The following is a 12097-nucleotide window of genomic DNA, read 5'->3' as shown; positions in this document are numbered from 1 at the left end:
CACATTCATTCAAGAAATATTTACTGAGCACTGTGGCAGAGATAGCCTGCTGTCAGGCTCCCTCTTTTAGAAGCCCTGATTTGTAGCTGGGCACATGGTTGCCTGGAATAAAGACCTGATCCCCAACCCTTCCTTTCAGCTAGGTTCTTACCATTGCAAGGGTGGGGTGTAACCAAAGATGTCATGTGGCAGCTTCTGAGAAATATTCTTAAAAAGCAGCTGGTCTCTATCCTTTCCCCAGTCTTCTCAGTTTTCTCCACCCTGCTGTTTGGAATGTGGTTCTAATAAAAGGGACCATCTCTTGCCCACAAAGATGAGGCCCACATCCTGGGGGTGACAGAGCAGAAAGCTAGAAGCAGCATGCATGGCTGAGGACCCACCACACCCACCTTAGACTGCCCACCTCAAGACTTTAATGCTAAAGAAAAAATAAAATCCTGTCTTTTAAAGTCATTGTTATTTGGGGGTTTTATATTATTTGCGGTGAAACCTGACCCTAACTGATACAGGCACAACTTGTAAGATATTATAAGTGTTGAAATACATATAAGATGAGCATGGCAGAGTTCCAGCACACAACCAGCTTAAAATTTAGCAATGAGGGGGGCCGGCTCCATGGCCGAGTGGTTGGGTTTGCGCGCTCTGCTGCAGCAGCCCAGGGTTCGGATCCTGGGCGGGGACATGGCACCGCTCATCAGGCCACGTTGAGGCGGCGTCCCACATCCCACAGCTAGAAGGACCTGCAACTGAGATATACAACTGTGTACCAGTGGCGGGGGGGAGTTGGGAAATAAAGCAGAAAAAAAAAAATTTAGCAATGAATACTGAAGTATAAAAAGCACCAGAGTGGACTATGATAGATAGTTTTTACCTATTTACTATGTTTCAAACCAACTCCCTTCTTCTGGTAACAACAACCTCTTTGCTTTGGAGAAACTCTTCTCTCGTATCATGAGATCACATTTTAGTCCCTGTAGCCCCATTGCTGAGCCAACCTCAGTTCTCTGGAGAAGTGGTGGGAATGTAATCCAAGCCTGGCCAATTAAACTATTAGCCATCACAGTTGATTCAGGAATGAGCATATTAATTAAACTTGGCCATTTAGAATCCCACTGTATTGACAGCTATCAGTGCAATATTTTGCATAACAAAACGACCCACAACTTAGCACTTACAACAAACATCTATCGTGGGGTCTATAGGTCAGCAGGGCCTACCTAGCTTTAGGCTGCAGATTGGGCCCAGGTCTGCTTCATGTCTCATGTTCTCCTCAGGTCAACAACTATCTGGGGGAAGTTTTTCTCATGACGTGGCAGACACACAAGAAGCCAAGCTCAACCATGCAAGCACCTTTAAGGTCTCTGCTCATGTCATGTTCATTAATATTCCATTGGTGTGGGGAAATACATTCTGCCCACTGTAGTGAACTATAAGGTCGCATGACAGAGGGAGGGTATGAAGAAGTGGAAATGATAATGCAATTGATTATACACACAACTTGAGCTTCTGGTGAATTTAGGGCTATGGTACTAGGAGGCTCTAAGCCTTGAGGGCTGCATGTACCAATCTTTCAGGCTAAAATGATGAAGCACACCACAACAGCAGAGAATGAGATGACACATGAAGAGAAGCAAAGACAGGGGAAAATACCAAGATAACAGGAAAAAAAATTCAAAAATAGTAGTGGCATGAATAAGAGTTACGGGGATTCAGAAAAGTGAGAAGATTAGAGAAATTTTTGTAGTAGACATTCATTTGAATGATGAATAAGGATTTTTTCACCATAGCAGATATAAAAGTGATTTTCACTTTTTATATAAAGAAAATTATGTAAACTCTCCAGCACTCATTGTTGGTTTACTTACCTAATCCCTTTTCCTTGCCTTCTGTCATAGAGGCTGAAAAAAGTAAATACTCACTTTTCTAGAATCCACTGTTGTCATATAAGTTCTGGTGATCAGATATAAGCAGAAATCTGCTGGGGTCTGTCAGGAAAGCTTTTCCTTCCTTGCAAAAATGAAAAAGCCAGCTTCCTCTTCCACTTCTCCCTACCTCTTCCCTCTCTGTCTTCTTGCCTGGAAGAAAATATGTTGCTTAATTGTAGGGCAGCCATTCTGCACTCTGGAGAGGAAAGCCAGAATAGTTCTGGAGAGGGCAGTCCTTTTTTTTTTTTTTTTCTAAGATTGGCACCTAAGCTAACAACTGTTGCCAATCTTCTTTTTTTTTTTCTGCTTTATCTTCCCAACCCCCCGTACATAGTTGTATATCTTAGTTGCAGGTCCTTCTAGTTGTGGGATGGAGAGGGTAGTCTTGACAACAACGAGCTACGTACCACCGCCAGCAGTTGGTTCTTCTGATTTTGTTCTGTGAAACAAATAAAACCATACTTGATTCAGATACTACCAATCAGGTTTTCTATGACTTACATCTGAAGGGATTCCTAACTGATTTAAGCCTAAAGTCAAGGTAATGTCTATTTTATTTTACTTACTTTTTTTTTTTTTTTTGAGGAAGATTAGCCCTGGCTAACTGCTGCCAATCCTCCTCTTTTTTGCTGAGGAAGGCTGGCCCTGAGCTAACATCCATGCCCATCTTCCTCCACTTTATATGTGGGACGCCTACCACAGCATGGCATGCCAAGTGGTGCCATGTCCGCACCCGGGATCCGAATTGGCGAATCCCGGGCTGCCAAGAAGCGGAACGTGCGCACTTAACCGCTGCGCCACTGGACCGGCCCAGTAATGTTTATTTTAGATCAAGAACCAATTACACAACTAATCTTTGTATATCTCCATACAGTTTATAATACATTTTTGCACATTTTACTGAGTTATTAGATTAGAAAGTATTGCAGTTAGTTAAAGAGAAAATCCTGGACTATCCAAGTAAATAAGTTAGCTTTTATAAAATGAAATAGTCAACTGGAAAGTCCATTGTAATTGTCTAATGCTAAACAGTTTTATGTATTACTGTTATGAGAAAGCCAAGAAGCCATGACAAATTTTTGAGAAGGAGATTTCCTCCGTGTTTGTTTCAGAATGGACTGTAAAGGATGGACTGAAAAAACTACATTGGAAGCAAAGAGATCTGTGAAGGAGCTCTTGTTCAGTGAATGAAGGATCCACCAACAAAATAACAAGGGATCCTAGCCAGGATGAAGTAAAGAATACCAGAATAGCTGTTAAAAGTTCGAAAAAAGGGCAAAACGTATGAATTGTCTATTTTTAGACACTGGAACATAGGCAGAGCAAAATGTGATCCCAAACAGAAAGGAAACAAATGAGGTAAGCCCTACAATCACCCCAGTCTTTTACCTGGAGGAACTTTCAGACCATGGTCCACATAGGGAGAGCCAAGCAAAGGTGGGTTAGGGGACAAAGATTGAGTTTAGGGAGTATGAGATGTCTGGAACTTGCAGTAAAGAGTGCTAGAAAGGAAGAACTATACATAGAAAGAGTTTCAGAATACTCTTTAAGTCTTTGCTTGAATACTAAGCTGTGTGCGTGTTGGGTGAGACACCAAGAGGTTGGGCAAAAATTAACTACCAGAGAAATAAGAATTGCTGAGGAACTATAAACTGAACAACTGCTAGAACTCACAGGGAAAGGAGTCATTTGAGTTTTACCCAACTAGAGTACAGAAACTTCGTTGAAGACCTGTGATATATAATAGAAAGCCTAAGCCACTCCTTAAGAGAGGACTAGAAAATCTTTGTAACAAAAAGTCTAGATCACACAAAGTTTAAAAAAAAAGCTTCAAAAGGACCAAGCTGACCAACTACTAGAGTAACAGCCTCCCAAAACAAAACCCAACACTCTTGAAAAACCCAGACATTCAATGTATTAGTTTGATAGTGCTGCCATAGCAACTTAACACAAATTTAATGGCTTTAAACAATACCCATGTATTATCTCACAGTTCTGTAGGTAAGAAGTGCAGGCGCAGCGTAATTCACTTGAATCCTCTGTTTAGAACCCTACCAGGCTGAAATCAAGGTATCAGGAGGGTGTTAGAATGAACTTCCAAACCCCTTCAGTTTGTTGGTTCAATTCAGTTCCTTGCAGTTTTAGGACTGAAATCTCCATTTCCTTGCTGGCTGTCAGCCAGGGTCCAAGTCTTTGTTCCTAGAGCAATGAGTGGCTCAAGTCCTTTTCATGCTTCCAATCACTTTGACTTCTCCTTCTGCTGCATCTCTCTGACTTTAGTTGGGGAAAGTTCTTTGCTTTTAAGGGTTCATGTGATTAGATTGTGCTCACCCCAATAACCCAGGATAACCTCCCTATCTTAAAATTCATAAACTGAATTATATCTGCAAAGTCCCTTTTGCTATGTTACATACATATTTACAGGATCCAGGCACCAGGGTATAAACATCTTTGGGGAGCTATTCTGCCCGCCATACTCGACAATATCAAACTGTCAATGTTGAGCATCCATTCAAAGCATATCAGATAAGAAGCAGGGAAATATGACTCATATCCAGGAGGGGAAAAAGTCTGCTAATAGAAATAGGCAGCAATGACAGAGATAATGGAATTAGCGGGTAAGAATTTTAAAATAGCTGTTACAAATATATCCAATATTTTAAAGAAAATACAAAGATACTGAGGAAATAAACGGAAACTATCAAAGAGAACTAAACAGAACTTCTTTTGTTGAAAACACATTATCTGACATGAAATTTTCACTGGACAAATATAAGAACAGGTTAGACATTGCAGAAGAAAAGATCAGTCGACCTGAAGACTAGTCAATAGAAACTGTCAAAACTAAAGTACAGAGAGAAAATGTTGAAGAACCGAATGAACAGAGCCTCAGTGATCTCTGGGATAATATCAATCAATCTAACATATGTGTAATTGCAATCCCAGAATATCAGGGAAGATTAAACCAATTTTTCCTATGTTTCATGAAAAATATCAACCCCATATTCAAGAAGCCCAACAAGCCCCATGCAGGATAAACACAGGAAAATCAAGCAACACACATCATAATCAAATTGGCTAAGGCAATAATTAAGAGAAAATCTTAAAGCACATGCAGGGGAGGGGGGGAAATACATTAATATCCAAGGGAAAAGGTTAACAAATATTGCTGACTTCTACTCAGAAACAATGCAATCCCAAAGAACATGGAAGAAAACCTTTAAAAAGCTGAAAGTAAAAACAGTCATCAGCCTAGAACTCTATATCTACAGAATCATTCCTTCAAAACTGAAAGTGAAATAAAGACATTTTCAGAGAAACAGTAACTGAAAGAAATTGTTACCAGCAGAGTGCAACTACAAAAAATAATAAAGTTCTTCAGGTGAAGTAAAATGATACTAGATGAAATCTGGGTATACACAAAGGAATGAAGAACACTGGAATTGGTAAATATGTGGGTAAATATAAAAGAGATTTTATTCTCTTTGTAAATTTATTTAAGATATAGTTGATTAAGAAAAAAATAATGTATTTGGAGTATATGACACATGTGAAGTAAAATATATAACAACAATAAATGATTGGAGTGGGGAAATTTATTATTGTAAGCTTCTTATAGTTTACATGGAATGGCATAATATTATTTCAGGTAGATTGTGAGAAGTTAAAGATGAATCTACTAAACCTCAGATATTTTACCTCCCCCAAATACATAAATATATCCATCGATCCATATGTATATAAAATTTAGCTAACAGAGGAGATAAAATGAGAAGACAAAATACTGAACAAAAAAAAACAAACCAAAACACCCCTCCACTACTCTAAAGAAGACATAACAAGAGGGAAAAGGAACAAAGAGGATACAGGACAAATGGAAAACAAATAGCAAGACGGTAACCTTAATTCCAACTATATCAATAATTATGTTAAATGTAAATGGATTAAACGCAACAATTAAGACAGAGATTGTCAGACTGGATTCAAAGAGCAAGACACAACTATGTTGTCTACAAAGAACACACATCAATGTAAAGACAGAGAGAGAGTAAAAATAAAAAGAAGGGGAAAGATACACATGGAAATATCATAAGAAAGCAGCAGTGGCTATATTAATAATGGCAAAAGCAGATTTCAGGAGAAGAAATATTACTAGAGACAAAAAGAAAAGTTATATATTGATAAAGAGTCAATTCATCAAGAAGACATAGTCCTAACTGTGAAAAATGGTATAACCACTTGGGAAAGCAGTTTGGCAATTTCCTTTAAAAGTAAATATATACTCACCATATGACTCAGCAATTCCACTTCTAGGTATTTACCCACAAGAAAGAAAATATAAGTACACAGAAAGACTTTTACATGAATATTCATAACACCTTTATGATAATAGTCCCCAAACTAGAAATAACTCGTGTCCATCAATAAGTGAATGGATAAACATATTGTGGAATATTATTCAGCAATAAAAAGGAACTACCGGTAGAAAACATCATTGTGAATCCCAAAAACATGCTGAACAAAAGCAGCCAAGCACAAAAGAATACATACGGTTTAATTCTATGTATACGAAGTTTTCAAACAGGTAAAACTTCCCCTTAGTGATATAAATTATATCAGATGTTGGGGAAGAGGAACAAGGGAATTTGGGAGTTGTGGAAATGTTCCATATCTTGATTGGGGTGCTGGTTACACAAGTGTATACGTTTGTCAAAACTCATCGACTGTACTTTTAAAATGGGAAAATATCATTTTTGTAAAGTATACCTCAATAAGTTCACTTAAAAAAAAAACAGGGGAGAGAGTTTTAAGGAGAGTTAACAGGGTAAAATGCCACAGAGAGAGAACCCAGAACTGAAAAGAACTATTTTGTTACAAGGAAATTCTTAGTGATTTTAGAAAGAACATTTATTGAAAAAAATGGTTAGAATCCAGGATGCAAAGCATTTTAGTCATATTTACCTGGAATGAGATATTGAAAGAGAAAGCACAGATTTTACTATTTCAATTAGCGTTTCTCAAACTTTAATGTGCTTAGGAACCACCTGGAAGTCTTGATAAAACGCAGGTTCTGATTCAGGAAGTCTTAGATGAGACTCGATACTCTACATTTCTAACAAGGTACCAGGCACTATCGATGTTGCTGGTTCATCTACTACGCTGTGAGTAGCAAGAACGCAGATCACTTTTCTGAGGTATTGATGGTTTATGTCAAACGCCAATTTGGTGTAGAAATTCCTAAGATCTGTAGAATCCGTTCCTACCATCAGTTACACGTAGCTTGACAACGTTGTCCCCTATTTGTGACTGTAACCAGTACAGGTGCTTATGATGCTCTGGAAAATGACAGTGATTCTAGCAACCTTAGGTTCAGCTCTGTTGCTAACCAATTGATAATCTGAGTTAGTCACTCCTAAACTGCAAAATGAGAGAACTGTTCCCCTTTTTCCTGTCTAGGCTGTTGTGAGGATTACAATGGGAAACGTAAGTGAAAGTATTGCGTGAACCATAAACTAAGGGAAAAAAAAAAACCAAAACAGCTTACAATGTCAAGCAAGGTGGGCAAAACACCTAAGGACCAAAGTTTTTAAAAGGAGCTGGACCTAAAATAAGAGGTGGAGCTCTGGGATTATACCCGGGAGCGTGCATGGAATGTGCCATATTATAGGGGAGGGGTGCCCCATTTTAAAAATAATCTGTAAAAAATAAGCTTCTGTACTTAAAATTACCTCTAAATTATGAAACTTGAAACATGAACTTTTCCCTCACTAAAGACTTCAATTGGCACCTAATGACATTCAGTGATACTACTTCGCTTCAGTCTCAAGATTTCAAAGTCCTACCCACGCATCTCTGTCCCCTTCTGACACCCACTCGACACCTCTGCCCCGCTCCTCGCGGCCCCCACCCCGGGGCAGTAGTTTCCACTACGCTGAAGGGGGAGGTGGTAACGGACTCCTCCATCTTCGTGCCTCGAGTAGGGGGGGATGAGGAGCCATGTTCCAGAGAACGGGACAAGACCCGGACCAAGAGAGGCGGCATCACGAGAAAATACGAGTCAGGCACTTGGCATCGGTGCGGGAGGAAGGAGGCGGGCCCACATCCACCGTGCGAACGCGCAGCTCTGCCCTCGGCCACGCCACCTCCCCCCCGGAGCCTTCGCGGGATGGCGCCGGCCGGAGGGGGCGGGGCCCGGCGCGCGGCAGCTGCCTCCACTGCGGCCGCCTCCGCTGCGGCCGGAAACAATAGTGGAGGAGCCCGAGCCGCGCGGAACGGCTGCGGCGGGCGCGGAGCCGGACGGTAAAGACCCCCGCGCCGCGGCCCCCGACCCGGCCCCCGGCCCCCCCGCCTTCGCGCTCTGAGTCCCGCTCCTCCGCGCCGCGCGGGGCTCCCCGACGGAGAGACGGACACGGGTCCACGGCACCCTGAGGAGCGGGGGCGCGCCCCCAACGCAGGAGACGGGGCGGGGTCCCCCGAGGCGCCGGGTCCCGGTGGACCGGCCGCCGTGGCCCGCGGACGCCTTCGCCCTGAGAGGGAGGGAGCCTGGGGTGGGGGGACGCGGCGCTCCGCCGGCCGGGCTCCGGGACCCCCGGCCCTGCGTGGCTGCGCCGTCTGCCGGGGTGCTGCCCGGCCCTCCGTGCGGGTGCTGTGGACGCCGCTGGGACGGCCGCGCCGGGGGTCGCTCTTCCACGTGCCTTTTCCTGCCCCGGATCTCGGATGGGAAACCTCGCTACGCGGAGTTAGCGAAACGCGTCTGAGGTTCCCGCAATGAAGTTAGCAAAGCGGGTCCCTAGCAGGTCTTTCTTCCTGCCTTGAACAGTGTTAAGTAGGTTGACAGCCCCCGGCTGCTGAAATGGCCTCGCTGCTGAGCTCCTTCTGTGCCTGGTCGCGGGTGAAGGGGCGGACTAGAATACCTGCAGACTGCTTTCCTTCAGATCCCCTTAACCATGTGAGAGATGGAACCAAAAAGGCACTTGGGCATAGTGTCCCTGGGGGCCAGGCTTTAAGTTTTACTAGCTTTGTGTCTTTGCACAAAGTATGATATTGAGGTGCAAGTATGGCGATGCCTGTTTGATGGGGCTGGTTGTATTAGGTCAACTGAACAGCATCTCTCTTTTCCTAGAAGTTCCTGATATTGCCGTAATGGCAAGTTCTTGGAACTGCGTAACTTTCCTTTTCTGTTTCTTAATAGGGGCACTATGAACGAAGAGGAGCAGTTTGTAAACATTGATTTGAATGATGACAACATTTGCAGTGTTTGTAAACTGGGAACAGACGAGGAAACACTCTCCTTCTGCCACGTTTGTTTTGAGCTAAATATTGACGGTAAGGACACAGTATAGATTCATGTTATGCATGAACCTTACTCAACTACTTTATGCTGAACTATTCTAAGGTAAAACTAAAATTTCTTGAATGATTGGAAATTGTGCCAAGCGTGTGAAATGTGAAGATCTGTTAAGCGTTTCTGGAAATGAAGCTAAAATTAACACAGCTATGAATTTAAGACATATCTTTTTTGTTGTTGTTTAATTCCCACAGTACTAAACCCATTTTTGCTAATAGAAAAATGAGGTATGAGTATTGACTGGTAAGCATGTTTTCTGGTTTGAGAGCTTATTAAGTTGTCAGAGTTTAACAGACCTTTGTGTGTGTGTATGGTTTTGGTTTTTTTCCATGTTAAGAACTATGGTAACCAAACATTTACACTGATGGACAAATATAATTTTTTCTCTTTGGCCTACCACACTAGTACCTGACTGAGGTGAGCTGGAATTCTTTTTCCCCAGTGGTTATGTTATTATTTGGAAAACCATTTTTAAGTTTTTAGATAACCTCTTTTCAGCGGTCACACACACTTTTAATAATTTTTAAAAACTAAGAAGGTTTTTAAAATTTCTTGATAGTATCTCTAAGAGTATATGAAGAAGTGTTCGTCAGACATTTTTAGAAATCTCTGTCATTGAATGTGTTTGTATTGAATGTATTGGTTTGGATTTGGTGTACGTAACTGTATATTAACATCAGTCTATGGGTATCAGTAGTTTGCCCCCAAGAAAGAAGTAGGATATGTTTCTTTAATCTTGATGTTGTGATGATAAAACTCTGATTTTTTAAAAAATATTTTTGAGTTGCACTAAAAAGAATCTTAATATTCCTGCAATAAAAAAGTTTGCCTTTCTTTTGAATTTTAAATTGTAATGTATCAATAGAGAAATTTTGTTAGACCTTTAGATTTTGGACAGTTTCAAAGCAGCATTTCATTCTTTTTCCTGGATTGTGTATTTGAAAAATTTTATTATCTTTACTTTTTTGTTTATTAAGTAGGAGATATGAAATGTTCTTATAGTAAAAAAAAAAATTAGGATTATCTGCCTTGAGATTCCTATAAGGACTTGTTGTTCAGAAGTTGTTGTAGGCACCAAATTAGTATCTTTAGATATTCTATAGTAAAAGTCAAATAATAGCCATAAGTAGACCACTAAAAACATAATAGAGTTAATTACTATAGGACATTCATCTTTCCATTTAAGATCATATTGGTTATGATAGTTTTGCCATTATATACTCTCTTGAAGAGTTGTAGTTGGTGAACATAATTGACGGGAGATCATGGATTTCCTATGGGTTACATAGAATACGTATAACTTTGGCTTTAATAAATGGATAACTAATTTCAAAGGGATGACTTAAAAGTACGATTCTTCTGTAGCACTTAAATTACCATGTCCTTAATCACATTTGAGGGAAAGATCTAAATTTATGTTCTTTGGAAGTAGAGTTAGCCCTGTGTATTCTTTTACGTTGTGGATTTTAATTTTAGATTAATGATCCAGCCAAACCTGTGTTTTACGTTGAAGGAAACTGAAGGCTGAATAGTAGGACTGCTCACAGCTGCTCTCATGGTGATGGCAAGCTGTTTTTGTGTGCCAGGCATTTACTGTGAGCGCTTCTGTGCCAGGCACTGTATTAAGCACCTTACGTGGATTATCTTATTTAACTCAAAATAGCTCTGGGGTGGCTTATCCATTTTAAACGTAATGGAACCTAACCTCCGAGACCTAAGACATGGGCTTTGAAGTAGCAGGACAGTAATTGACAGAGCTGGGCTTTGAAGCCTGGCCATCTGGTTCTGGTGTATGTGATCTCAATTCCATCGATCTACTGTCAGTAGTTATTTTAATTGTTAGGGCTAATATTAGCAGCTTGTTTTTCTGAATCCTAATTGTCTATCCTTGCTTTTAGGTCAGCCAACTTTTTCTAAGCAGTGCTTCCTGCTAAATCATCATTAGTGGTGTTCATGCTGTGATAGAATTTTTCCACGGAAACCTAAACTTTCATAATTGCTTTTCTAGCCCTTTTGTTAAATATGCTTTTTAACTGGTTCTCAGTTATTTGATAGAGAATATACAGATGTTCTTCAGGTACCATCTTTATAAATATTCCATCTCTGGTAACATCTATCTCAATGTATAAGTGTGATCTAAGTCCTATGTTGTTGAAATAATGGTTATCTTTAAAAGACAAAAGCAGTTCTCAGTTTAAATTAGAACTGTTTCATTTTATACTCTCTATACACTCAAGGTTGTATATTTTAGAATGCCAATTAAACCTTTGTGAGAAATATTATTTTAGAATTTAAATTTCTTCTCAATTTATCTGATAGTTCTTGCAAATATATACATTTTCATATTTACTGCAGTGACAGTCTAGTGCATTATAACCATTTTAATGTAATATCATAAGATATTGTAGGAAAAAAGGAAGGAAATAAAAATGTGAATTCCACAAAATTTCACGTTTCATATCAGTATACAGGTTTTTAAATATCAGTGAAAAAAACTGATAATCACATACCTAAAAAATAAGGTATATTTTTTGTCTGTCAGTAAACTTTTTTAAGTGTCTTTGAAGTTTTCTTTCTCCTACCATGTTCTCAATGCAGTGCCAGTCAGTAAATGTCACAATGTAAGAGGAATTTTAAAAAATATGACATTTAACTTTACTAGTTTGGTATAACTTGGTTGAAGTATGGCAGTGTTGCTGTTGCAGCGTTTCATAGTTTACTGATTGCTAAATTTGTTCTAAAGCATTCTATTTTTCTCTCTGCTAATAGACTAGTTAAAAATTCTCGAGGAATAGTAACAATTTGGCTAATTTTTAGTCCACAC

The 12097-nt window shown here is 40.0% G+C and overlaps 1 protein-coding gene and 1 long non-coding RNA gene across 3 annotated transcripts in view; one reads left to right on the top strand and one right to left on the bottom strand.

Annotated features, from left to right (window-relative positions):
- Nucleotides 1-12097, bottom strand: part of LOC103565902 (uncharacterized) — a 201513-nt gene that overhangs the window by 29680 nt on the left and 159736 nt on the right. Inside the window, exons 9-10 of the long non-coding RNA XR_011533936.1 lie at nt 2333-2364; nt 1920-2075 (exon numbers count right to left, since the gene is read on the bottom strand). This is a non-coding gene — a long non-coding RNA (uncharacterized lncRNA). The remainder of the gene's footprint in view (nt 1-1919; nt 2076-2332; nt 2365-12097) is intronic.
- C27H21orf91 (chromosome 27 C21orf91 homolog) overlaps nt 7851-12097 on the top strand; it is a 34879-nt gene continuing 30632 nt past the window's right edge. The window contains exons 1-2 of one of the 2 annotated variants that reach the window (XM_008520247.2): nt 7851-8225; nt 9118-9251. In XM_008520247.2, the coding sequence (XP_008518469.2) occupies nt 8092-8225; nt 9118-9251 (268 nt within the window). In that variant the 5' untranslated portion in view covers nt 7851-8091. The remainder of the gene's footprint in view (nt 8226-9117; nt 9252-12097) is intronic. The other variant, XM_008520249.2, reaches the window with a different exon arrangement.

The sequence above is a fragment of the Equus przewalskii genome, chromosome 27 (genome assembly GCF_037783145.1).
Source record: "Equus przewalskii isolate Varuska chromosome 27, EquPr2, whole genome shotgun sequence".
Classification (NCBI taxonomy): Eukaryota; Metazoa; Chordata; class Mammalia; order Perissodactyla; family Equidae; genus Equus; species Equus przewalskii.
The sequence above is the reverse complement of the archived record's forward strand: the minus strand, read 5'-3'. Positions and strand labels throughout refer to the sequence as shown.